The sequence below is a fragment of the Electrophorus electricus genome, chromosome 7 (assembly GCF_013358815.1).
Source record: "Electrophorus electricus isolate fEleEle1 chromosome 7, fEleEle1.pri, whole genome shotgun sequence".
Lineage (NCBI taxonomy): Eukaryota > Metazoa > Chordata > Actinopteri > Gymnotiformes > Gymnotidae > Electrophorus > Electrophorus electricus.
Genome location: NC_049541.1, coordinates 28,355,620 through 28,382,329, shown reverse-complemented (window position 1 = coordinate 28,382,329; position 26,710 = coordinate 28,355,620). Strand labels below are relative to the sequence as shown.

At 41.6% G+C, this 26,710-nt stretch overlaps 2 protein-coding genes across 26 annotated transcripts in view; both read right to left on the bottom strand.

Annotated features, from left to right (window-relative positions):
- The window catches only part of limk1a (LIM domain kinase 1a), a 33,084-nt gene extending 25,051 nt beyond the window's left edge, over positions 1-8,033 (bottom strand). Inside the window, exons 1-2 of one of the 3 annotated variants that reach the window (XM_027004589.2) lie at positions 7,701-8,033; positions 4,954-5,053 (exon numbers count right to left, since the gene is read on the bottom strand). In XM_027004589.2, the coding sequence (XP_026860390.2) occupies positions 4,954-5,053; positions 7,701-7,821 (221 nt within the window). In that variant the 5' untranslated portion in view covers positions 7,822-8,033. The remainder of the gene's footprint in view (positions 1-4,953; positions 5,054-7,700) is intronic. The other 2 variants (XM_027004587.2, XM_027004588.2) reach the window with 2 other exon arrangements.
- A 242-nt stretch (positions 8,034-8,275) lies between these two features.
- Positions 8,276-26,710, bottom strand: part of elna (elastin a) — a 60,380-nt gene continuing 41,945 nt past the window's right edge. For 18 of the 23 annotated variants that reach the window (XM_035527929.1, XM_035527926.1, XM_035527927.1 and 15 more), the window contains 30 exons: positions 26,630-26,701; positions 26,352-26,390; positions 26,156-26,206; positions 25,721-25,771; positions 25,404-25,436; positions 25,238-25,303; positions 25,004-25,024; positions 23,400-23,432; positions 23,156-23,218; positions 21,851-21,886; positions 21,675-21,707; positions 21,476-21,556; positions 21,305-21,337; positions 20,509-20,607; positions 20,354-20,395; positions 19,852-19,893; positions 19,484-19,504; positions 19,120-19,137; positions 18,962-18,988; positions 17,619-17,630; positions 17,420-17,455; positions 17,310-17,342; positions 17,158-17,232; positions 16,313-16,375; positions 14,540-14,596; positions 12,701-12,736; positions 12,449-12,496; positions 10,713-10,745; positions 10,260-10,313; positions 8,276-9,737 (listed from right to left, as the gene is read on the bottom strand). In XM_035527929.1, the coding sequence (XP_035383822.1) occupies positions 9,691-9,737; positions 10,260-10,313; positions 10,713-10,745; positions 12,449-12,496; positions 12,701-12,736; positions 14,540-14,596; positions 16,313-16,375; positions 17,158-17,232; positions 17,310-17,342; positions 17,420-17,455; positions 17,619-17,630; positions 18,962-18,988; positions 19,120-19,137; positions 19,484-19,504; positions 19,852-19,893; positions 20,354-20,395; positions 20,509-20,607; positions 21,305-21,337; positions 21,476-21,556; positions 21,675-21,707; positions 21,851-21,886; positions 23,156-23,218; positions 23,400-23,432; positions 25,004-25,024; positions 25,238-25,303; positions 25,404-25,436; positions 25,721-25,771; positions 26,156-26,206; positions 26,352-26,390; positions 26,630-26,701 (1,355 nt within the window). In that variant the 3' untranslated portion in view covers positions 8,276-9,690. Of the gene's footprint in view, positions 9,738-10,259; positions 10,314-10,712; positions 10,746-12,448; positions 12,497-12,700; positions 12,737-14,539; positions 14,597-15,971; positions 16,177-16,312; positions 16,376-17,157; positions 17,233-17,309; positions 17,343-17,419; positions 17,456-17,618; positions 17,631-18,961; positions 18,989-19,119; positions 19,138-19,483; positions 19,505-19,851; positions 19,894-20,353; positions 20,396-20,508; positions 20,608-21,304; positions 21,338-21,475; positions 21,557-21,674; positions 21,708-21,850; positions 21,887-23,155; positions 23,219-23,399; positions 23,433-25,003; positions 25,025-25,237; positions 25,304-25,403; positions 25,437-25,720; positions 25,772-26,155; positions 26,207-26,351; positions 26,391-26,629; positions 26,702-26,710 lie in introns of those variants that run through there. The other 5 variants (XM_035527916.1, XM_035527914.1, XM_035527913.1 and 2 more) reach the window with 5 other exon arrangements.

Here is a 26,710-nt window from a genome sequence, read left to right as displayed (position 1 = left end):
TGGACACTGACAGACACCTGAAGGTATTATGGGGCCAACGGAGTAACTTACACAGCACAAGGCAATGAGCTCCCACAGAGTGTGACACAGAGCAGCACGTTGTCTTTGCCAGTGTGTATGTTCACTGTCCCCACAGCTGCGTTAGAAGCAAAACCGTTTTCAGTTCATCTCAAGGCCTTTGGTAGTTCTGGGACCATGATCCACAGACATGATGCTGACCACTCCCACATTAAGCCTTGTGGGAACGAGTGCAGAGGGGCAGGAGGGGAGGGGCAGAGATCCAAGGCCAATCTCAGCTGCTTTCCCATGGAGTTACAACAACGCTCACATTCTCCAAGGGCCTCTCTAAAAAACACACACTCTTCTCAGTCAGTATTCTCTCTCTCTCACACACACCCTGTTTCTCTATGTGTGTGTGTGTGTGTGTGTGTGTGTGTCTCTCTCTCTCTCTCTCGCTTTCTCTCTCTCTCTCTCTTGCTCTCTCTTTTGCTCAAGGTTATTGCATCTGTTGGCCACAAGTTCTCTTTGGCCATGCAAAACAGAGGCGAAAGAATTCCTAAATACTTCCCTTTAACACCAAAACACAGACACACACACACACACACACACACACACACACACACACACACCCCAGACACACACACACACACATCCCCATTGCTGTTCTCATCTGAATGTACAAAGCCTGCTTTCAAAAAGTTGCACAAAATGTCTTCAAGACGTCATCAGTAAACAGTAAACAGAGCTTCTGTCTGATCAGCAGCTGATGCACAGAGCTCTCTCTCTCTCTCTCTCTCTCTGTCTCTCTTTCTCTAACCAATCTTGATGTAGCAGTGGCGTGTTTTCATTAATCAGCTGGATGCAGTGCCCCCTGCCTACAGTGCCAGGTGCACGGTGCATCCCACCAGGGCTCAAGTGTGACTTACACGTGGGCTGCTATGCCTGTGTCCACTACACCTGAGTCCACCATGTTCGTCTCCACTACGTCTGTGTCTACTACGCCTGTGTCCACTACACCTGTGTCCACCATGTCCGTCTCCACTACGTCTGTGTCTACTATGCCTGTGTCCACTACACCTGAGTCCACCATGTCCGTCTCCACTACGTCTGTGTCTACTACGCCTGTGTCCACTACACCTGTGTCCACCATGTCCGTCTCCACTACGTCTATGTCTACTACGCCTGTGTCCACTACACCTGTGTCCACAATGCCTGTCTACACTACGTTCGTGTGCACTATGCCTTTCTCTACCTCCACCATTCACCACCCCCACTCATTCTGACATACACAGACAGACACATTCAAAGCCACACACACACACACACCCTCTTTGTCATTTTCTTTCAGTCTCTCCCTACCGTCTAGATGTCCTTGCCAGACCCAATAGCCCAGGCTGTAATTTCCCACCCTAACCCTAACTAACCTTTATCCTAACCGTAACCCTAACTAACCCTAACCTTAACTAACCCTATCCTTAACTAACCATAACCCTAATCCTAACTCTAATCCTAACACTAAACCTAACACTAAACCTAACCCAACCCTAACCCTAACTAACCCTAACCCTAACCCTAACTGTAACAAACCCTAACCCAACCCTAATTAACCCTAACTAACCCTAACCCTAACTCTGACCCTAACCTTAACTAACCCTGACCCTAACCCAAACTAACCCTAACCCTAACCCTAACTAACTCTAATACTAATCCTGAAATGAGTTCTCCTTCTCCAGGGCATCAGCAGTCTGTGAGAGGAAGTGTTAGGGTGGGGTCATTAAGAGAAGTGTTTATAAACACCACACCACACTATTAATCCGCGTCTGTACGGGGCACAGCCCTCCTCTCACAGTCGTTCTACTTTCAACATACAGTCTTTTGACAGGCTGATGCATTTCTCGCATACCTGAGCCTGAGTGTACACTCACCAAGACAACGGATCAACCCCACACATAGACGACACGTCAGACAACCTGCTAATCTTGGTGATTTAATCCCCTTCACATCCTCATGAATAAAAAGGAACAAAGTAGAAATTGATTTAGATCGGCACTAAAATATTTTACAAACATGAACCGAATGTGTTGCTCATTTTAATGCTGAAAACAAGTGAAAGGAAACATCTCTGCATATGGTGGAAAAGCAGCTGACCTCAGACTTGCTTTAAGGGAAGTGTCTCGCACACCCCCTCAACAGCGACGAACTTCTCACTGGGCTGAGACCTGCTGTGCGTGGCAGGGGAAGTTGGGCTTCCTCGTTTGGTCAGACATGCATGTAATGGTCCACACATACAGCGCAGATTTAGACACAGTCCAGTAAAAACATATCTGCCAGTATATAAACATAACAAACAAGAAAACTGAACTAGTCTAGTTTTCCTGGCTTCCTTCACTGTGTCTTCCACCCTGGTGTTGTTCAGAGTGACATGTAAAACACTTCAAAAATCTCTCAGAGAAAGTGAATTAAAGTTTTCTGTGTCTCACTTCTGAGAACAATGTCCCAGATCCAAGAGCCCTGCTAGCTTGATTGCTAATCAGCTGCTCAGAGTACCAAAATAAGAGTCCATTTTGTGCTTTGCAGTTGTTATTTACAGCCACAGCTAACAAATGTTAAACAAAGCCTTTTGGATCTCTTGTTAAAGTGCAATTCAGCAATGGTGAGGAAGTTACTATTTTAAAAAGACATTACCTCTGAAAGCTACAATGGTTAGCAAGTTTTATCGTGGGTTTTGCTTGACTGCATTTTCTGAGAAATTGCAGAAATGTAAAATGATTTTTCATGTTACGTAGCTGGGTTTAATAACAATTATTATTATTATTATTATTATTATTATTATTATTATTATGAACTATGTAATTAAATGATAAATCACTGTAAGGAGGAAAACAACATGTTAATTGTCACTGGTAACCACTCTGTGTGTACCACTAGCTTAGCTTAGCTAGCTAGTATCATCTATGAGCTTGATTTAATTAAATTAAAACCTTCTTTCATTCAGCTGTAATGTGTGAGGTCAGTAAGACGCTCAGTTCAGACGTGAGCCATGAGACAACGGCCCTTGTTCTAATCAGCAGAACTCAAACAGCTGATGAAACAAAGACTTAATGGGTTATTGGAAATGCAATCACAAAGCAAGCAAGTATACACAGACCCAAACAAAGCCTGATCTTACAGCACAAAAACAGAGGCTCCGTGTCTCTATTGCTCTGGCATGATACATTTGAATATTTCAGTTCTGCTAAACACCACCCAGGACTCCATCCAGCATGTGCGGGGTGTGGTGAGAGAAAACTGTGAATGTGTGATTTCTGGATCAGTATCCACCCTGCTAAGCAGCTGACAGTTCTTATATCACGCTGTATTCCAGGACGCTGGTTAGAACAGTGCAGGATTTGGAAGGATCATCACGTTCAGTTTTCTACCAGTAACTATGATTTACACCTTTGAATGCAATTTATGCAGGTGAAAGAACTTATAAGCCATCAATAAGATATTGAGACAGCTGGAGATATATTTAAATTTACATCCAAACAAGCACGTTTTCAAGTGAATACTTGTGTAGGAGCGTGTTGTGTGTGGTACGTTCAGCAAAGATTACTGTATGTTTAAATGAAATATGTAAATAGATGCTAATACATACAAACTATGAACAGCCAGATCCCAGTCAGAGAAAAGCTGTCTGGAAGAGAGGGGCTCTTCTTCCTAGTGTCACAATGTTCGCTTTCAACATGTACATATACAGCATTTGTCCAAACACTCTTATCAACAACTGCACATTATCAGTCTGAGTGTATGACCTTTGAGTATGACCTGTGAGTATGACCTATAAGTATGAGCTAGAGTATGACCTGTTATTTGCCCAAGAGTATGACCTGTGAGTATGACCTATGAGTATGGACTAGAGTATGACCTGTGAGAATGACCCATGAGTATGACTTAGAGTATCATCTAGAGTATGACCTGTGAGTATGACCTGTGAGTATCATCTAGAGTATGACCTGTGAGTATGACCTGTGAGTATCACCTAGAGTATGACCTGTGAGCATGACCTGTGAGTATGACCTGTGAGTATGACCTGACATATGAACTAGTTAATAATTCACCCAACTGAAACATCCCGTCTGGAGGGAAGCACCTGCCAAACGGAAGCATTGCTGCTGTGTATTCAGTTAAACTTCCAGCTCCATTCCACTGTTATAAAGAACCACCATCTCCACACCATACACCCCAAAGAGCATACATCAGTACCAGGGCATACATCAGTACCCGGGAATACACCAGTACCAGGGCATACACGAGTACCTGGGTATACAACAGTACCAGGGAATACACCAGTACCAGGGCATACACCAGTACCCAGGCATACACCAGTACATGGGCATACACCAGTACCCAGGCATACACCAGTACATGGGCATACACCAGTACCCAGGCATACACCAGTACCAGGGCATACACCAGTACCCAGGCATACACCAGTACATGGGCATACACCAAATGTTTTAATCCAAAGCACCTGAGCATACCGCACAAATAACAAATCTCATTTCACTATTCGAGGACTTTTGTAATGCACTATTGTCTCAGTGAAGCCGTTTGGAACATGGTGGAGTGAGTCTGTCAGTCTGTGGGTGTCACACCTCACAGAAGATGACGAGAAAGTCCTGCCTCCTCAAGACTCTGCAATGATGTGTTTAAACCGTTTAAATGTCTGAAACACTCTTCCTGCCCCTCTGTCCTCAGTGCAGAGCAGCTGACTGGACCCAAGGCTAGAGCAGAACTTGGAAAGGTATAACATCAAACCCTCTTCCTAATGCATCAGTCATGTGTCAAAAATGTGGCAATTTAGGTATTTAATGTGTTAAAGTAATGAAAAGCTATTTAACAAGTTCTGTTCATGTCCTGTCTGGGACTTAAGCGTCTCCATACCCTGATTTGTATTCGTAAGTCACAAACCTGAAGCAAAGTGTGTGCCAGTCAGTGTTGAGAGCCTGGAGGTACTGTCCATCATAGATGTGCTGTTTGCACCCGGCACACAGGGGTACGCTTCCACCGGCTGTCAAACACAAGAGAACAGCCTGTCACCTGTCTGGAGGAGAGCTACCACCACATTTACATTTTATATTAAAACTACAGAAGGCTTGAAATCACTGTGGACACTGATTTAAATGTATTTTATATCATCTTAATTCTTAAATTGAAAATTGGATGAATTAGATACGAACAAACTGATTAAAGAAGTTGCATTTAAATAGCAACATCTGCCGTAGATACAGTCCAGTTCCAGCTAGATCAGACCAGAGCTGCAGCAATACTGGCTGCACACTGCAGGTCAAATATTCCACTACATTTCCTCTAAAGTAGTTTACAAGCATTCCATTTTCAAATATTACAATATGCAGAATTTTAAGGAGCATTAAATAAATGTATCTGCCCTTCAAATTACAGTTTCTGCATTAGCAGTCTGAAACATGAAAGCCAGTTAAACCAGTCGAGTTGCAGTAGATTCAGTAAATATCAAACAGTATGAACAGTAAATTAAGCAACGTTCACCTTTCTGTGTATTCCTCTCAGACTGGGACTGCCTGTGTGGAAGGAATGGACATGTCCCAAAGCCGATTCAGTTCCAAAACCAGCCCCTCAGTCTCACTGCCACAATTCCAAAAACCAGCCCCCCAGTCTCTCTGGCACAGTTTCAAAAACCAGCCCCTCAGTTTTGTGAATTTTGGATTTGTTATAATGTTCAGCATCAATACTGCTAATTAGCTTTACAATTACTATAGTGTAGGATTGAAGTTGTTTTAGGTTAGACAGAAACTCCATCCTGATGTAGAGACTAATAACAGGCTAATAAGACCACAATCACTTCAGCTAATAAATAAGGAACTGACTGCATTTCTTTTTTCTATAGCTGTAAATGACGAATAACCTCGGGACCTTGAGATGATTAAAACAGGACTAGGGTTCAAAACACTACACAAACTGATAAAGGCGTTTTGTATGCACCAGTAAACCTATTTGTGCTAAACTGTAGGCTAGACTTCTCAGTGTTGTTTTTTAGCTACTCTTAGTAGGACCTTTTAGCATGTTACTGTGAAAGTAGGTAAAGTTGTCTTAGGGTTAGGGTTATTATAAACTGAACTTCACTGTATATAAACTGAACCTCACTGTATTATATTATTATAAATTGCACTGCACTGTATCATAAACTGAACCTCATTGTATTATATTATTATACACTGCACCTCACTGTATTATATTATTATAAAGTGAACCTCACTGTATTATATTATACACTGAACTTCACTGTATACCAGACAGCTTAATCTTGGTTTCAGGTAAAACACTTAATGTTCTCGAGTACATAATGCACATAAATGACAGTTAGAGGCTTTTTGTTTCTTGTAGGGATGCAGACTACATCCGCTACATTAGCACTTTAACACAGTTATCCTGGATACAGGAGCTGGCAGGCTGAGCAGAAAACCAAACAATTCTCTTTCAGTGCCGTGTTCCAGGCCATCGTGTGCCTTAACGCTGCGGGTACTTAGGCAAAGACCAAAAAGTGACATGAAAATACATGTTATCCTCTACATGAAAGCTCTTCTTGTAAGTCCAATTTCATATTTTCATATTTCTTGGAAGTATATGGGTAAGAAAAGCAGCCTATAGCCAGAGGAAGAGGACAATCTACAGAGGTAGAGGTAGAGGACATCTCTACCAAGGTAGAGGTAAAGGTAGAGGTAGAGGACATCTCTACCGAGGTAGAAGTAGAGGACATCTCTACAGAGATAGAGGGTAGAATGGATGCAGGGCTTGGTGCTTTCCATCAGAAACTCTGAGCCTCTGCTCACTGTCTGCACTGATGGACAGATCTCTCTACCACCAAGACAGGAGAGTTCAAACTGATACAGACTGATCTGTCATCCAGTGGCTTTTAAGGGGGCAAGACTGCAACCACGCACGCGCGCACACACACACACACACACACACACACACACACACACACACACACACACACACACACACACACAAACAACAAAAAAAAAACCAAAAAAAAAAACCCACACATAAACACACAGTTCATGTCAATATGGAACTATCATGCACTCGGCTTTCTTCTCTTACACTCCAACACACTCATAGCTACATGAGCAGCACGTGAAGAAGATACTCAAACATGCCTGTGTCTTCCCCTATATGTTTCTAATATTTCTACGGAATATAGGATATGGTTTTTTTTTCAAGACTGCCTACGGTATTTCCAAGTTTTCCCCGTTGGTAACTCTTTGGTAAATCGTTGTTTAGATATAGTCTATGAATATTTAATATCTAAAAGCAGTGAAGTGTGTTGCAATAAGTGTATAATAATTGTGTTGAATTGTGTTCTAATAAGACTGTTGTATCAGCCTATGAAGAATTCTATGATAATATTTACCAAATAAAAGGGAGAAAAGATAAAGGATGCATTTACATCATTCTTAAATATGATAACTACCCCACCGACCAAGTACCGAATGAGATAGGACACATCTTTTGCGCACTCTCGTTATATCGAATTAAACAAACCTGAAAGCTGTTTACACCGTCCAACGCATAATACTCCCCTTTAATCTGCATGTTTGCTACGACATTAAAGGGGAAACAATATTTCCAATGCTTCTAAATATCATATAGAGAATGTAATACAGACTTGTACAAACCCCTTTTCTCCATACAAGCTAACAAGCACAAGGCGTTTAGCCCTGCAGGTCCGACACACGAACCTTCGTCTTCTCCCATGCGCTCGTCCTTCCAGGAGCAGCAGAACAGCGTCAACCGCATTCACGCGCCGGCCGCGAGCTCTGTGAAGCTCAGAGTCACACAGGCTACAGTTTCCTCTTCCCCCTCCCCCCAAACCGCCAGCGTTTTCTTGGCTCTCTTCAGGAAAGAGCCTGGAGATATGCGGTTTGTGGAGAAGCCGGGCCGAGTCTCCAGTGGAGGGGAGCACGGTGGGAGTTTGGGGTGGCCAACCAAACGCGCTCGCGGGGAATCGTCAGGACACGCGCATACGCGCACGCAGCAAGCGCATTATCAAATAAATATGAAGGAAGCATTTTGCAATGTGCAATCTGTACGACGACTGTTTATGTCCAGGGACCAGTTTAGCTGACTCCAGACTACAACTACCGGATCTCTTTGCTTATCCAGTCTTTATGAAAGTATGAGATGATAATTTAAGATGGTCTATAGCACTTACGTTCAATGCAGTGATACAAAACGTGCAGAAAGACCAAAGTAGTTTTATTTAGAACATTTTTATTTCGTTTTCACTGAAGCAGGTAAAAGATTTCCGGGAACAAGTCAAATGTGCGTGGTGGGAAAAGTGCAATACCCCCACCCCTTATTAAATAACGATGGACATTCCCACTGCACAGTAGACAAGTAGGACATGGTAGCGCTGACAGACACAGCACCCGGGAGGAACAGCTCAGTTAAAGTGTCGTTTTAGATTAACAGTACAATTTACCAATGTGAAAATTAATTATTTAGGTCAATGAATTTAATATGATTGGTAATACATTGGCTAGTGACGCTTATTAAGAGAAGCTCAGTCAATTAGATAAAATACATTCATACATATAATCAACAGTTTTAAGGGGTGAAACACACACACACACACTGACATCATTCTCTCTCTGGCAGCTCACATCTTAAAAAATCTTATACAGTATTACAAATTTCCACAGTGACTAAAATGCATAAGGTACTGAAAGCGAACTTAAAAAAACAAAAAAACAAAAACAAAATTTAGTTACTGTCATAATATGTGTACAAACTTGGTAATGATGTCAAAAGGTCAAGTTCAAACGGTGCAAACAAACAACAAGAAAAAGCACATTAACCTGTTGTTAAATGATCAGACATACTGTAGGAATATGAAATAAATGTTTTATTCTGAGCATATCTGATAGTTAAAGGAGCTTTGTGGCCCACGTGATGGAAACACCCTTCCCCACATCAGGGAGCAATACAAGAACCTTAATGAACTCAGGTTCAAAATGGCCTATTTTTTACACATATATCCACTTGGCTTGTATGCTAAAGTGTACAGCCAATGCCCAAAGCCTGAGGCTGGGGAAGAACATTTGAGTCGTGTTGTGACAGGTTTCTCAGAGAACCATTAGCACCGGGCGGAACAGTGTGTCCTTTTCAAGTTAGAAATGGTGACAAAACCCCAAGCCAAAGAAGAACTGAGTTTGAGATCATCGCCAGGGTGACAGCTTCTTGGCAACCTAGTGGTATGATAACCAGTCTGTCAGCCATTCCCTGTACTATCACTATCTTAGATCTTATTGAAATTATATCAAGGTGCCTCAAATTATGCAATTGCAAAATAACTATGATAGATAATGAGCTTGGCTATTCATTGGTTGTTAGATTTGATGACCATGTCTACAAACAGAAACAACAAGATTTTAACCTGTAACATGAACAACTGATAATATCAGTCTGCACCATACAATATCACTTTTATATGGGCTTGGCTTTGAATGTGTACAAATGTGTATTTCATGTATGTATAAAACTTATTTGAACATGATAGGATTTTTTTTCTTTTTCTCTTTTTTTTGCATATCAAATGTACATTCTTGATCATGCAGTAGCACCATGGGGTTACTTGAGGTCACTGAACATTTCAGGAGATTGTCTTCATTTTCTCTTCCCGCTGCAGTATTTTCCTTGACACCCTGCACCACCTGTGATGCAGCGGCATCATACAAACTTGCATCAAAAACCAAATGACAGACACAGACACAGATACAGATACAGCTACAGACACAGCTACAGATACAGACATAGATACAGCTACAGACACAGACACAGCTACAGACAAGGCTACAGACACAGATACAGACAAGGCTACAGACACAGATACAGACACAGCTACAGATACAGACATAGATACAGCTACAGACACAGACACAGCTACAGACAAGGCTACAGACACAGATACAGACACAGCTACAGATAAGGCTACAGACACTGATGATGCATTTGTAGTGATGGCATGTGCTTAGTATCAGCTGTGTTTAATGATGTGTTGGTGTAGGGACAGTTGTGCTTGGTGACAGGTGTGTGTTGTGATGTGTGTGTAGTGATGGGTGTGTGCAGTGACGGGTGTGGGTAGTGTGACCGGTGTGGGGCGAGTGTGTGCAGTGATGTGTGTGTGTAGTGACGTGTGTTATGGGTGTGTGACAGGTGTTTCTACAGTGTTGTACCTCTGTATCCTCCACCCAGGAAGCCCTGCAGTGCCCTGTATTTGGCTGCTTTGGCTAAAAAAAGGTGAAAGAAACATTAAGATCATCTAGATATTAGACCAGGACCAAGACACCATGAGATCCAGCTCACTTTTTAATGAGTTAGCTTTGAATTAGTTGTTTTTCATATATTCATTCAAATTTTGTACATACTTTTGTATGTTATGCATGACACCTAGGTTTTAGGGAAAGGTTCCTGTGTGTAAGGTGGGTGTGTATTAGTGTTTTAGAGTTAGGGTGTCTGTGTAGAGTGTGTATGGTTAATGTTCTATGGTTAGGGTGTCTGTGTAGAGTGTGTATGGTTAGTGTTTTAGGGTTAGGGTGTCTGTGTAGAGTGTGTATGGTTAGTGTTTTAGGGTTAGGGTGTCTGTGTAGAGTGTGTATGGTTAGTGTTTTAGGGTTATGGTGTCGTACCCTGCTGTGGTGACAGCCCTACTCCATATGCTCCTAAAACACAAAGAAAGAGAATCATGTTTAATAAACAATGTTATTCAGGCAGGGGCTGCATGAAAGAAATGTTCTCTTTTTTTCCACCAATTTTGCCAAAGCAGAACACAGCTGGCTGGTGTCTGCTTTATTCTGGGAGACTACGTGTGAAGCTTCATTATCTAAACTGCTAGCATATTCAGAAACTTCACATCCCAGAATGCCCTTGGTTTGCTGAGTAACTGCAGCTACTGAATTGTCCATCCCTCCCTCTCTGTTACTTATATAAGACATGTTGTTTGTAAGGATTGTGGTTAACAGGAAACAGTCAGGCTGTAGCGTGCCAGTAAAAGACAACATTAAAAGAAGAGATAAAAAAACATAGAAAGCATTTCTGTTGAGGGTCTGTTCCTGTGTTTTAGGAAATGAGTCTGACTCGTCGTGACAAGAATTCCTTTGAAGACACTACAAAGTCACACAGCTTTGCTGTTCAATGACTATGTCAGGCAATATATGCTAAGCAAAGAAAGTAAGGTGTATGCTATCAGATATTATAGCTCAGCGTTGTCCTGGTCTGAATTAGGGACGTCACACAGCAAGTACGCTTTCCTGATATTTTCACTGTGGCCTGATAGCATTTTACACAGCAAACAGCAAAGCTCTAACAAGATCACAAATAATTCAGCCAATTACAGGATCCGTTAGGTAGTTCCTTGCATTCCTATGATGCTCAGTGGCTCCTTTTAGGGCTGGACTTGTGGGTGAGTTATTAAACATTAAATAACATGTGAATAAAGGGAAAATTAAAGGTCCCACTGAATTCAATGCCATACATAGTCCAACACATGGCACGGGTCCATATAAAAATATCCTAATTAATATCTTTGTTTCTATGACAATCTGCTGTACTTTATGCAATTTATGTAGTAAATATTAGTTTATAACCTAAATACACATTGAGTATGTAGATTTCACAGAAAACTAATAATTGAGGAACAAATTGGACCTTTTTTATACTGACAAATATGAGGCATGTGTGGGATATTTTGAACTAGTGTTAAGCTGCTTGATTTGTAAACATTACCATGAAAACACTTCATGAAAATATAGACAATGAAAAGAGAGACTGTCAGTGAAAACCCCATTGTTTAACCCCTACAGTGATGGTACATGTCCAACTGGACACAGATGACTGAAGGCTTTGGATAGTAATATACTAGACAATTCCTGACATGTCTGGCTGTCTCTGTTTCTTTCTCTCTGCTGGTGTTACCTGTCAACAAGGATACAAGCGTTCAGTGAAGGACTTGTCTGAGGAAATCGTACATTTCAGCAAAGGGTTACAGCTTAGAAAGACCCACATAATTCTGATAGATGTATATTAGTATCACACCAATGCAGTGTATGTGTGTTTTCTGCGTCTGTATCACACTGATGTAGTGTGTTCTGCATCTGTATCACACTGATGCAGTATGTGTGTTCTGCATCTGTATCACACTGATGCAGTGTGTGTGTTTTACTGGACTCACAATACCGTGAAGGCTGGAGCAACAAGGTGGGTTTCTCCTACCTCAGTGTCTCAGAACCCAATGTTTTAGTTATAATCTGATAGTTCCACAAAGAATGCCCTCTTCTCAGTGAAGAAGGCTGGTAATGAGTAATGTGCACTGCAACTCCCATTGTAAATTCTTTAGATTTACATATAAGGAAATTGGACTGCTTACCTGGATAGGCCTGTGGGAACCCTCCATAACTTCCTGGGGCTACAGCACCTGTTAATGGGAAAGATTCATGGTTTCCTTTGCACAGAGATTCTCTATACTGCTGGACCTTCTAGATCACTTCATATTCAAGGTAAGACAAAATACACAGACATGTGGTTGGGGTGAACCTGTAGCATGTCATGCTGAAGTGTGATGTGAGCATTTATTTGTGCTGATGTCAGTGCTTCTGTCTAGATGCAGCACGGTTCTCACCTGGCTGTGGAAAACCTGCACCCAGTGAGCCATAACCTGGTGCAGACGTATCAGAGACAAAACAGTTAAAGGACACTGGACACTGGAGACTGTAGAGCTCAGTGACATCAGAGAACTGGGAGAATAGAGCTAAGTGACAAGTCAGAGAACTGGGAGACTAGAGCTAAGTGACAAGTCAGGGAACTAGAAGAATAGAGCTCAGTGACACATCAGGGAACTGGGAGACTAGAGCCAAGTGACAAGTCAGAGAACTGAGAGACTAGAGCTCAGTGACAAATCAGAGAACTGAGAGACTAGAGCTCAGTGACACCTCAGGGAACTGGGAGACTAGAGCCAAGTGACAAGTCAGAGAACTGAGAGACTAGAGCTCAGTGACAAGTCAGAGAACTGAGAGACTACAGCTCAGTGACACCTCAGGGAACTGGGCTACTAGAGCTCAGTGACAAGTCAGGGAACTAGAAGACTAGAGCTCAGTGACACATCAGGGAACTGGGAGACTAGAGCCAAGTGACAAGTCAGAGAACTGAGAGACTAGAGCTAAGTGACAAGTCAGGGAATTAGGAGACTACAGCTCAGTGACACATCAGAGAACTGGGAGACTAGAGCTCAGTGACACGTCAGGGAACTGGGAGACTAGAGCTAAGTGACAAATCAGGGAACTCGGGGAGTAGAGCTAAGTGACAAGTCAGGGAACTGGGAGACTACAGCTCAGTGACACATCAGGGAACTGGGAGACTAGAGCTAAGTGACAAGTCAGGGAACTGGGAGACTACAGCTCAGTGACACGTCAGGGAACTGGGAGACTACAGCTCAGTGACAAGTCAGGGAACTGGGAGACTAGAGCTCAGTGACACATCAGGGAACTGGGAGACTAGAGCTAAGTGACAAGTCAGGGAACTGGGAGACTAGAGCTCAGTGACAAATCAGGGAACTGGGAGACTACAGCTCAGTGACAAGTCAGGGAACTGGGAGACTAGAGCTAAGTGACAAGTCAGGGAACTGGGAGACTAGAGCTAAGTGACAAGTCAGGGAACTCGGGGAATAGAGGTAAGTGACAAGTCAGGAAACTGGGAGACTACAGCTCAGTGACACGTCAGGGAACTGGGAGACTAGAGCTAAGTGACAAGTCAGGGAACTGGGAGACTACAGCTCAGTGACACGTCAGGGAACTGGGAGACTACAGCTCAGTGACAAGTCAGGGAACTGGGAGACTAGAGCTAAATGACAAGTCAGGGAACTGGGAGACTAGAGCTAAGTGACAAGTCAGGGAACTGGGAGACTAGAGCTCAGTGACAACTCAGGGAACTGGGAGACTAGAGCTCAGTGACAAGTCACGGAACTGGGAGACTAGAGCTAAGTGACAAGTCAGGGAACTGGGAAACTAGAGCTCAGTGGGTTGCAGTGTGGATGGAATTTGGATCCACCCTCAACAGGGTCTCTAAATACAGATCTTTAATATTCACTCTAGTGTCTCTAGGAATGTCACTGTTTACAAACTACTGCTTATTTTGGCAACGGCCGTTACATCAATCTTTTCCACAGGGAGATAATACACACCTATTTAATAATACACACCTCTATTTAAATGTTTGGTTAATAACATGAAAAAAGGCTTCAGCATATGATGAAATGATGAAAAATGGCTTCAGCATATATATATATATATATATATATATATATATATATATATATATATATATATATATATATATATATATATATATATATATATATATATATAAACTACAGTACACTACAGAACAAGCATTACTTGATAATGTTTGATTCCTGACTTAAATTAACTGAATGGGCTCAGTAGAAAAGAGATATGTGCTGTACCTGGTTTAGGGAGTTTGCCAGCAGCTCCAAGGCCAACAGCTGTAGGGTACCTCACACCTAAAACAGATCAGAGCTGACTGAGATCAGAGCTGACTGAGGACAGAACTGACTGAGATCAGAGCTGACTGAGATCAGAGCTGACTGAAGACTGAGCTGACTGAGATCAGAGCTGACTGAGATCAGAGCTGACTGAAGACTGAGCTGACTGAAATCAGAGCTGACTGAGGATAGAGTTCATTTCGTTGAACAACATTCTAAGTTCTTGACAAGTGAAGATGAATTAGTAGTATGTTTGTGCATCATAGATGTGAACTGATATACACGTCAAATGTAAAATTAGTGAGCAATTAATGGCCAGTGAACTGATGTGTTTGAACTCTAATATGATTCAACCCTGACTCTAACCCTAACCCTAACCCTGCCCCTAATCTGATTCAACCCTAACTCTAAATCTGATCTGATTCAATCCTGACTCTAACCCTAACCCTAAACTGAACCCTAATATGGTTCACCCCTAACTCTAATATGATTCCAACTTGACCCTAACCCTAACTCTAACCCTAAACCTAATCTGATTCACCCCTAACTCTAATCCTAACTCTAACCCTAACTCGAATCTGATTCAACACAAGTCTTGTGTTCTTCTACAGGAAAACCAGAGCTGTTGGCATTTCCTGAATGATGGTTGCGTTGTGTTTGTTCTGCTCTAATTCTTAGGAAGGTCTTTACACACACATCTAAGGAGTTGTAAAGGAACATGCGGGTAAAGCCGAGAAGGAGAGTATGGATATTATTTTTTGTTTTAGACTCTTCACAGACATTCAGTGTTTGCAAAAAATTTTAATCATAAAAATAGGGTGCTTCCTATTTAAAGATGTTAATAAACAAAACCAAAGCCAGCAGCAATTTTCCTCATGACTACATGAGCAATAAATGTCAACATGCATTCAGTGTTGAGTTGGAAATGCAAATGTATCTTTATTAACAGACTGTGTAACCCACAGTCTGATAACTCCTTACATACATGCAGGGTTACATCACACACACTTACACACAAGGCCCATGCACAGATACCAACACAAAACATCTTCATTACAGATGTCACATCACACACCAGAACAGTGTGGCCTGGCTGAGGATGATGGAAAACAGGTGTATTACCTGTTACAAGGATGATTGTGAACAGGTGTATAACCTGTTACAGGGATGATTGAGAACAGGTGTTTTACCTGTTACAGGGATGATTGAGAACAGGTGTATTGCCTGTTACAGTGATGTTTGAGGACAGGTGTATTACCTGTTACAGTGATGATTGAGAACAGATGTATTATCTGTTACAGGGATGTTTGAGAACAGGTGTATTACCTCTTACAGGGATTATTGAGAACAGGTGTATTACCTATTACAGGGAAGATTGAGAACAGGTGTATTACCTGTTACAGGGATGATTGAGAACAGGTGTATTGCCTGTTACAGTGATGTTTGAGGACAGGTGTATTACCTGTTACAGTGATGATTGAGAACAGATGTATTATCTGTTACGGGGATGTTTGAGAACAGGTGTATTACCTGTTACACGGAGTATTGAGAACAGGTGTATTACTTGTTACAGTGATGAATGAGAACAGGTGTATTACCTGTAACAGGAAGTATTGAGAACAGGTATATTACCTCTAACAGGGATGTTTGAAAACAGGTATATTACCTGTTACAGGGATGATTGTGAACAGGTGTATTGTCTGTTACAGTGATGCTTGAGGACAGGTGTATTACCTGTTGCAGGTGCTATTCCACCCACTCCTCCCACCCCTGCGACAGCACCTGGTCCTCCTACACCTGCAGAGAAACCAGGTACTGCATGTCAGCAAGAGTGAACACTCACCTAAGGGCTTATCCAGCACTAACACAGTCTACACTAACAGAGTCTACTCTAACACAGTCTAAACTAACAGTCTACACTAACCCAGTCTACACTAACACTTGCTAAACTAACAGTATACACTAATACAGTCTACACTAACTGTCTACACTAACACAGTCTTAATATTTAGAGTTCATCATCTTTCCATCTTCCTCTACATTTGTTCCCATGTTGTGACTGATGACCTCAACTGACTGATGAACTTAACTGACTGCACATCAAACTGAAAGTCCTTTTATCTACTTTAGAGAAAACCCTGCATATCACTGTAAATCACAGAGCCTTCAAACTGTGCCTGAATACAATAAACTGCTGGTAGGTCTGGACTTGGGTGTGTTGGTGTAGGTATTGGGTGTGTAAGTGTAGGTATTGTGAGTGTCGGTGTAGTTATTGTGAGTGTAGGTGTAGGTATTGGGTGTGTAGGTGTAGGTATTGTGAGTGTCGGTGTAGTTATTGTGAGTGTAGGTGTAGGTATTGGGTGTGTAGGTGTAGATATTACATAGCAAAACCATGTGACACACACCAGTACAAAGGGTCAAGTATGTAACAATGTAAAGAAAGTCAAAAAAGCTGAGAATCAAAAATCTGTTAAACTTTCCAAATATGTCCGCCTCACAAGACACTGCTACACTTGTCATTCTCTTTCAGTTTCTGGTCTAATTTAATGGAAAGGAGAAACAGATCTGCCATGTCATACCCGGTGCCTTGAGTGGCTTGGCGCCTGGTAAGGCTCCAACACTGCCCCCTGGTGGCACGACTCCAGCGAAAGGAGCTGAGAGAAGCAGAGTTTCCCATTAATACTCCTGCAGCCCTGCTATGAGCAGACATGACGGCACCCAGGATACTTACGCACATAGCCACCATAGGGGACTGCACCAGGACCTGTACAGATGAACGGGGTTCAGGATACACGTCTGGGCTCACGCATCAGAGTGGAAAACACGTTCAGAAATGCTTACCAACTCCTCCAGTCTTGGGGGGTTTAACAACAGCTCCTAAAAAAACAAACGAACAGCAGGTTTGAATTTTTCATGATGAAATAACAAAATCTTGTGGCATCTCATAGTTAATACACCTGTTAAAATAGGGATTCTAACGACTTCTAACTGGAACACACTGACCTCTAGTGGACAAAAAGATGTATGTGGAGATACATACCAGGCTGTACACCTGCAGATGTATGAGGAGAAAGGAAGAAGGAAAAAACACATTACTAGTAGAACGAGAACTTGTGCCACATTATAACAGTGTCAGAGAACCAAAGAGAGAGTTCAGTAGATCTGTGAAATGAGCGAGACTGCTGTGGCACTGGAGCTAGATTAAACGGTGAGGGAGCTCAAAACAAGCACAATGTAAACACAATACAAGCACAGTACATGCACAATACAAGCTCAATACAAGCACAGTACATGCACAATACAAGCTCAATACAAGCACAATACAAGCATAGTACAAGCACAGTACATGCACAATACAAGCATAGTACAAGCACAATACAAGCACAATATAAACACAATACAAGCACAGTACATGCACAATACAAGCTCAATACAAGCATAGTACAAGCACAGTACATGCACAATACAAGCTCAATACAAGCATAGCACAAGCACAATACAAGCATAGTACAAGCACAATACAAGCACAATATAAACACAATTCAAGCACAGTACATGCTGAATACAAGCACAATACAAGCATAGTACAAGCACAATATAAGCATAGTACAAGCACAATACAAGCACAATATAAACACAATACAAGCACAGTACATGCACAATACAAGCTCAATACAAGCATAGTACAAGCACAATACAAGCTCAATACAAGCATAGTACAAGCACAATACAAGCTCAATACAAGCATAGTACAAGCACAGTATATGCACAATACAAGCTCAATACAAGCATAGTACAAGCACAGTACATGCACAATACAAGCTCAATACAAGCATAGTACAAGCACAATACAAGCAAAGTACAAGCTCAAAACAAGCACAATACTAGGACAATACATGCACAATACAAGCTCACGACTGAGAGTAAGACTGCTGCATTGTAAAACTACCACCAGATGGCGTATGTAATGTAATGGCATATCAAACATTAAAATTATGTTTTCAAAACTATATATATATATATATATATATATATATATATATATATATATATATATATATATAGAGAGAGAGAGAGAGAGAGAGAGAGAGAGAGAGAGAGAGAGAGAGAGAGAGAGAGGTATTCAAAACTGTAGTAAAGTACAGTAAAAGTAAAGTAAAGTTTCCAGAGAAACAGAACGTTTCAGACGGAGGTCCTTCATCAGCTGTGCAAGCAAAGTGCTTCTGACTTAGTAGTGTCCGAAACGCCACCTCTGTCCAAAAAGTTTTGTTTCTTTTCTACAATGTTGAATATCTCTACATCATAATAAATCAATACAGAAATGTAAAAAAAATAAATAAATCTATAAATACAATCTAATGTGCACAAAACCATGGAACTCACCACTGGGCTGAATCACTCCAGCTCCAACTGTGAAGGGAATGTGAAGGTATGAGTACTAGTACCAAACTCTTAATAAATGTATAACTAAGTACATAAGAAAAAGCGAAGACCAATATTAGGGGAGATGGGAACAGTATTTAGGAGAGATGGAAACGTACCCCCAGGCTGCAGGGCTCCTGTGAGGAAAAGGTAGTTCAGATTGTGAAAGGTTTTAAATCAATGCAACTGAGAACATATGTTTTTCTTACTGACTACAGTGTGTTAATCATGTCAAACAGTTCTAACTCAACATTCTAGATTATCTTAATGATTGAATTTAGTTATCATATATTCATTATTCAGCATGTTCTTGCATAACAAACCTGTTAATAATGAATAATTCAGAATATATTTTCATTTCAATAATTATTATTGTTGTATGGTATGTAGTGTGAGAAAGACAATCATCTGAAACAGAAACAATTATCGTATACATTGAAAAAAACATCATCTGTCAAGGACTAAATTATTTTTAGCTCATACCTGGAACTACTCCAGATGCACCTGCAAAGAAAAAGTGCAAAATGATAATAAGCATCATTGAGATGTTCATTTTTATTCTGTTCTCTGTAAAACATAAAACATCCAGTCCTGCTAACCCTACCATCACTTTTACCATCAGAGTTAATACCTACATTCTATTCCCACCAAGTATATTCACACAAGCATTGTTTGTTAGTGTTGGTGAGTCAGTGCTCATGTCACGGTGGTTTGGAGGAGAAGGTTGTGCGTTTCTGGAACAGCTGCAGCATTAATGAGGAAGGGAAGGAAGAGTTAAAGGTGAAGGGTTAAAGGTGCATGGATGTAATGTCGTTTCCACAGAGTGGGACGTGCAACACAATAAATCTTACTGGGCTCTGGGACCTGGCCCGGGGTGACAATAGCCGTCGGTCCTGTCAAGAAACAACAGGACCCACGTTCAGCCTGGCAGGAGGCCACTCATTAGCCATGGATGTGATCAATGCTTGCAGCCACTGGCACTGCCATGACAGGGCGGCATTTTCGGGGGTGAATCAGCTACATAGAGTTGGATTAGCTTTGCTTTTGCTAGGCAGAAATAGAGCAAGATTTAGCAAGCTGGCATTTAGAGGCCTTGAATCTGAGGAACATCTGCGAGGAGAACAGTGTAGGATGTGGAGGCCATCCTGATCGCAGGAGCGGGGCTCAAACACAGCTAAAGTTCTGGGAAGCAGCAGATATGGGCATATTGCTCCTGCTGCCATGGGCCTGCACGACCAGCTGAACTCCGCTTGCAGTTCAACATGTGATTAACACACAGCCATCAAACATTTCTAGGTAATCCAAAGTTTGCCACTGTCATCCAGTTCACAGAATGGAAGTGAAGGACGTTACCTGGACCAGACGTTCCATCAGGGGCCAGAGTTGGGACCCTGGCTGAAATCACAGGGGGAGAAAATGAACCACAGGAACAGTATTTGTCCACTTGGTAAAGTAACAAAAAAGTAACAAAGAAAGTAACAAAGTCAAAAGACAGGCATTCCATATACCTGGCCTCTCAAGTATAAGAGGAACACCTGTGCCCCCTGGAGTCAGAATGCTTGGTCCTCCTGGGACACCTGTTCCAGACACGCCAGTGCTTGGCACAACTGGAAAACAGAACCGACTTTTGAATGGAAAGGTTTTACAGGTGATGACTCCTTCGTGCATGTCATGAGGTATAGGACATTGGATCTGCAGGTGACAGTGCTAATGCCCACTCAGGTGTGGCTGTACTCTGAACTGTACTCTGAGATGTGTGCTGGCCTGTACTCTGGGCTGTATTCTGGGCTGTATTTAATTCACTAACATCTCAATTTCCCTCTAGAGATTTAATAACAACTGAGAAAACTGGTGAACTCTGGGGCTGGATCATGATTAACAGATTAATTACTGAATCTTGTAGGACCTGGTACTGTACATATACTACACCACCAGCAGCATTATGTTTATGGAATTTTGCTGACTTACAATTAAGACTAAATATAACTTCAGTATTTGAGGGTTAAGGGTCTTGTTCAGTGGGAACTTGGCAGTGGTGGGACTTAAACTGGCAACCTTCTGATTACTATTCCAGTACGTTAAACACTGAGACACCACTGCCCCAGTGCAACTCCAGTGCCAGCCCCAAGTGCAGGCCATGAGGTGCCCCCTGCTGGAACCGTCCTTGTAGACTTCAGATCTGTGCTTAGTGTGTTTCAGAACATTTAATACATCTCAGTTTGTTACTATGATGGTTTAAGTTGTAGATTGTGCATGTATTTACTGAAAGGTTATAAAGAATATCATATAGATGGTGAATCTTACCATATTTTGGAGGCTTAACTCCACTTGGATAAACTGTAACAGAAACAAAGCACAAACACTCTTCTAACGGCTTCTACTGTTAGATTTTGTTCATGTCATTTGGTGCATTTCTCTAGCAGGTCAGACAATATAATCACTGTTGGTTAATGGAGCTCATATTGGATAGATTACCTGGTGCTCCTGGGATTTGCCCAGGAACTACACCTGCCCCTCCAATTCCAGTTCCAGGGACTACACCTGCCCCTCCAACTCCTGTTCCAGGGACAGAGGTCAGAGAGTAAATGCTATTTCAGGTATGTTCCGGTACACAGTATAAGAGCTGTTTACATTAGTAGCGATTCTATTAGTTAGAGGAAATGATCAAACCCACCAGCTTTAGGAGGTTTCAGCCCAGATCCATAACCTAAAGCCAAAAGGCATTTTATCATTAAAAACCAACCTCAGTCTGGACGAGTGTTACCTAGGTCTCATGTTTGGGCTACTGATGTATTCTGCTCTTCCGATGTCTTACTGATATTTCACTCTGCAGGTCTAACATTGGCTTACCTGCAAATGGTGCTGCAGGTACGACTCCTCCCACTCCTGCTCCACCCAGTGCCACACACAGCACAAACACAAGAGTATGACTGGCCTTGTGCCACGTCATCACCATGTTTTCAACTATAGCGAGTAGACTAATAGTGTACATGGACTAGTTAGTATGCCATATGGTATTATGGGCAGAAATCTTCATGAAGGTAGTGTGTTTGGTCTGGAAGGATAGGTAGGTTTTAAAGAATCTCCACAAACTACAGTACTCAAAAAAATTAAGGGAACATTTAAATCATACAGAACTATAGTAGTTCCTCTAGAGAGGAATGAGTCAGGAATGATAAAGAGAGAGAAACTGTCTCTGGCCACCACCTGCAAAACTATTCCCTTTTAAGTGGTTGACTTGCTGTTGCCTCTCCAGTGCACCTGTTGTCATTTTTATCTGCACCAAAGCAGGTGAAATTGATTCACAGTGGCTTATGCTTCCTACCGGGACAGACTGATATCCCGTAAGTTTAGCTGACTGATACATTGTGTTACACTGTGATGATCAAGTGTTCCCTTAATTATGATTTTTTGAGGAGTGTATATTTTTAAATTTTAGATGCATTGGAATATGCTGTTGTACTTGGAGGTGAATACCACCTTGTCTTGCTAAATGTATGTAAATGAGCAATATCTCATGAAAATGTGAAAATGAAAAATATATCAATACATCAGCATATTTTCATGATTCATTGAAAATATCAGCTCTACCCCTATAGCCTGTGGTTCATCGTGTACGTGACCCAGAGCCAAACTCATTGAGCTCCATGCTGTTCTGCCTTAAGCTCCCCCTGCCAGCACTCCGAGAATGAGCTACACTTTCAAACATCTGAATATTGCCCCAAGTCTAATCAGTCCTGAGGAACATGTTTACAATGTGAAATGTGGTTTAAGCTCATCAGTGCAGTAAGTAATTGAGCTGACACATTGATTTAGAGTGCTCTTGGATCTTTCTCTGCTGTTCGGTGGGAGCCATATTTGTACCTAGCATAGGGGCTTCAGTCTGACATCACTGGAACACGTGTGACTCACACTGGCTAATGTAACCTGAACGTACACTACATCTATTATGATGACCAAAGAACAGCTCTCTGTCCTCATGTTTTGTAGAATAAATCATAAACTGCTCTTGGTCCAGAAACATTCACTAACACTTCCAATAATCTCTCAGATCTTCTATGGTTCTATTCAGTATATTTTAAGAAAGCATCTAACTGTGCTATGAAGCGCTATACTGTTCCACTGAATGTATGTGTGGGTATCATTCATGTTTACCCCCAGCTCCAGGCATAGTGCCAGGTACACCTCCTGGAACCCCAAAACCAGCAGCACCAGGACCTGTGTAATAGAGTTTAACAGAATGGTATGGATGCCTATTGGCTGTGTTCCAGAAGGATTAAGCTTAGTGCTGAATATAAAACAGGTTCAGAGATGAATCACCATTCAGGGAGTATAACTGAAATGTGAAGCTCTCTCAACTCTGCCTTTTTTGTGCAGTATTCAGACTGCATGCACTCACCGTACTTAAGGGCTTTGGCACTGGCTGGATATCCTAAAGACAAAACAAAGTCAGAGTCAGTTTTGACTGTATCCATCTCACCAGAGATGTGCTGAGTAAGGTGCAAAGTCCAGTGTCAGTGGTACATTTGACATGTGACGGCAGCCAACAACTGGACAAATAGTCCAAAAATGCAATAAATAAAATGAATTTTGAAATTAATAAAAATTAAAATACAGAAAACTAAACCAATGACAACTAGACAAATAGTTATGATTGAATCTGAACATGTAAGGCAAAAAATGTCTGAACAAAACGTTGAAAAATGTATGTATATGTTTTATATATATGATTTAGTAATAATGACTCCATCTGCGGGGTGTACTTTATTGCAGGGCACCACTCATATTTAACTCTTATAGTATCCATGTTATTCTTGATGATACGGGGCCTGACTCAGCCTGATGTTTCAACTGATTATTCAGTGAACTTGCTTAGTCTGAGTGACACTATTCATTTTATGAATATAAGAAATTATGTTATCATTCAGTAAGCCCATCTCATTCCACAGTAAGAAGTATGGCTAGGAATTTGATTGGTTTATGTTAGAAAGGAGATATTTGTAAGTTAGTTGGGTTAGTTTGCTGGTGAAATGGTAGCTACGTCTCTGCCAAACTTTGATCCCAGTTCTTGGTCCTGGAAGAGCCGGAGCATCCAGGATGAAGTCCGCCAAATAATCCACAACATTTGAATTCAAGACCAGTAAGTTACCGCCACAAAGTAATCCTAAAGGAATATCCCAGAATATTCTTCACCCCAGTCTGTATCAACCACATCTGTAGCACATGCACATCTTCCATAACAGCTGTCTGCAGGCTTCTATTGGAAGTGTGTTTTGAGTCAACAGGATTTTTCTGTTTGTGGTAATCATCCACACACAGCCTATTCTGTCGAGTGAGGATTAGGCTGAAAAACATTTGTATGCAAACACACCATCAACAGATCCCTGTAACTAAACCCCCTAAAGCATCCATTTGAATAATTGTTGATTCATGTGAATTGTGCGACTGGGAAACTCCCCTGAGGATCCCAATGCTCAGAATTCCACATGCACCAGGTACACCTGGGACATAAAACACAACCTGAGATGTAAAACACATGCTGGTTGCAACCCTCTAAAATTACCTTCAAGTAGGTCACAACCCCTAGCCTTTAGTAAGATAAGGTTAGCTAATGTAATCACTAGATTACAACATGACTGGGTATTTAGCATGTTTTTACCATATTAAGAAAGCTGACACTCAAATAACTTGAATAACAAATAACAGTGCCGGGGACAACCGTGTTGTTCTACAATAACACCACTTTTATCATAAATTAAAATGCTAGAAATAAAAAGTAAGAAAAGGCTTTTCATGAGTAAAAATATGAACATTATTGAATGGACTAATAAGCAGTGATGGTACAGTGATGGTGCAGTGATGGTACAGCTGTTGCAGTTGCTTCAGGTGAAGTATGGCCACAGTGCCTCAGCAGGGACCCCGGAGGTGTGCAACCTCACGCAAGGTTAACATACTGGATCATTATAACATGCTGGATTATTAGAACAAACTGGATTATTTTACCATATGAGGGGGGCTTGACCACTGAAATAGAAAAACAGATTGGACTAAAATCTTTCACCATGTCAGGTGAACAGTGTTTCTGAGGAGTATAATTGTATCTGCTTCAGACTTGTACAGAGGACAAAATTACAGTATAATTTTTTGCTGCAAGATTTCTGCTTCTGGTGAATGCTATTATTTTTTATTATTTTTTCATATACATTTCCTAATAGGTGGATAAGATGTGACATTCACCTCCGAACCCTGGTAATGTCCCTGGAATACCGCCAGCTCCTCCCACTCCTGCTATGCGCCCTGGACCTGGTCAATAAAGTGCACAGATGACAACACTGTAAATTACATGGTAAAAATGGAATTATTTAATGAACCACATGATATTTACATATTCAACCATTATTACCATATTTTGCAGCTTTTGCAGCAGCATAGCTAGCTAAAGAAAGGAGACAACAAAGTTTATTTGGATTGCATTTAGCTGATGCTTTTATTCAAAGTGACTTACAATTAGGAGTGAGTACACTTGGCTTGCAAGCACATAAAGGAGAATTGCTTCTAACACCATCCTCCCACCCAGCAAGTGGCAGAACATTCTAGTTCTAGTTTTTACCTGTGGTAAGGTAGTATTAGTTCTTACCTGGGGTAAAGTAGTTCTAGTATTTCACTTATGGTAAGGTAGTTCCAATATCTTACCTGTGGTAAGGTAGTTGTAGTTCTTACCTGCGGCACCCCCAAAGCCTGGTACACCTCCAGCCCCTCCCAGTCCAGAACCTGAGAAAGACACCAGCTACATGCATTATAACTCTTTCCAGTGTAGCTGCCATGTATGTACTGCCCACTTTCTCCAAGTCAGAACAGCCAGTTATCTTGAGGCGAGCTGACAGCTAATGTTTAATAATGAATAACTCTTGGACATTTCCGTACTTAGCTGCTTTGGCCCGAGCAGGTGAAAGTCTCAGTGCAACAGTGAGGTAGTAGTTCTAGTATCTTATCCGGGGTTAGGTAGTTCTAGTTCTTACCTGTGGTAAGGTAGTTCTAGTTTTTACCTATGGTATGGTTGTTCTAATGTCTTACCTGTGGTAAGGTAATTCTAGTTCTTACCTGTGGTAAGGTAATTATAGTTCTTACCTGTGGTGAGGTAGTTGTAGTTCTTACCTGTGGCCCCCCCAAAGCCTGGTACACCTCCAGCCCCTCCCAGTCCAGCACCTGAGAAAGACACCAGCCACATGCATTATAATTCTTCCCAATGGAGATACCACATATGTACTGCCCACCTCCTCCAAGTCAGAACAGTTATCTTGAGGCAAGCTGACTGCTAATGTTTAATAATGTTTAAAGTGTTGGTCATTACCGTATTTAGCTGCTTTGGCCTGAGCAGGTGTAAGTCCTCCTGTAGAAAGGAAAACATCATCCTGGAGTGACTCATAAGACCCAGGTGATTAAAAAGACTGCGCTTCTTCAGCGGTGATAGCGACTCCAAGAGAATAATGCAACCACAGCAAATAAAGCCTCTTTTTTATTAAACCAGTTTATGCTTGCTCACTCTCTCTCTCTCTTTCTCTCTCTCTCTCTCTCTCTCTCTCTCTCTCTCTCTCTCTCTCTCTCTCTCTCTCTCTCTCTCTTCCTAACCTGTTCCGGGAAGACCTCCTCCAGCTCCTGGAAGCAAGCCAGACCCTGTTCCTCCTGTTCCAGCTCCAGCACCTTTCACAT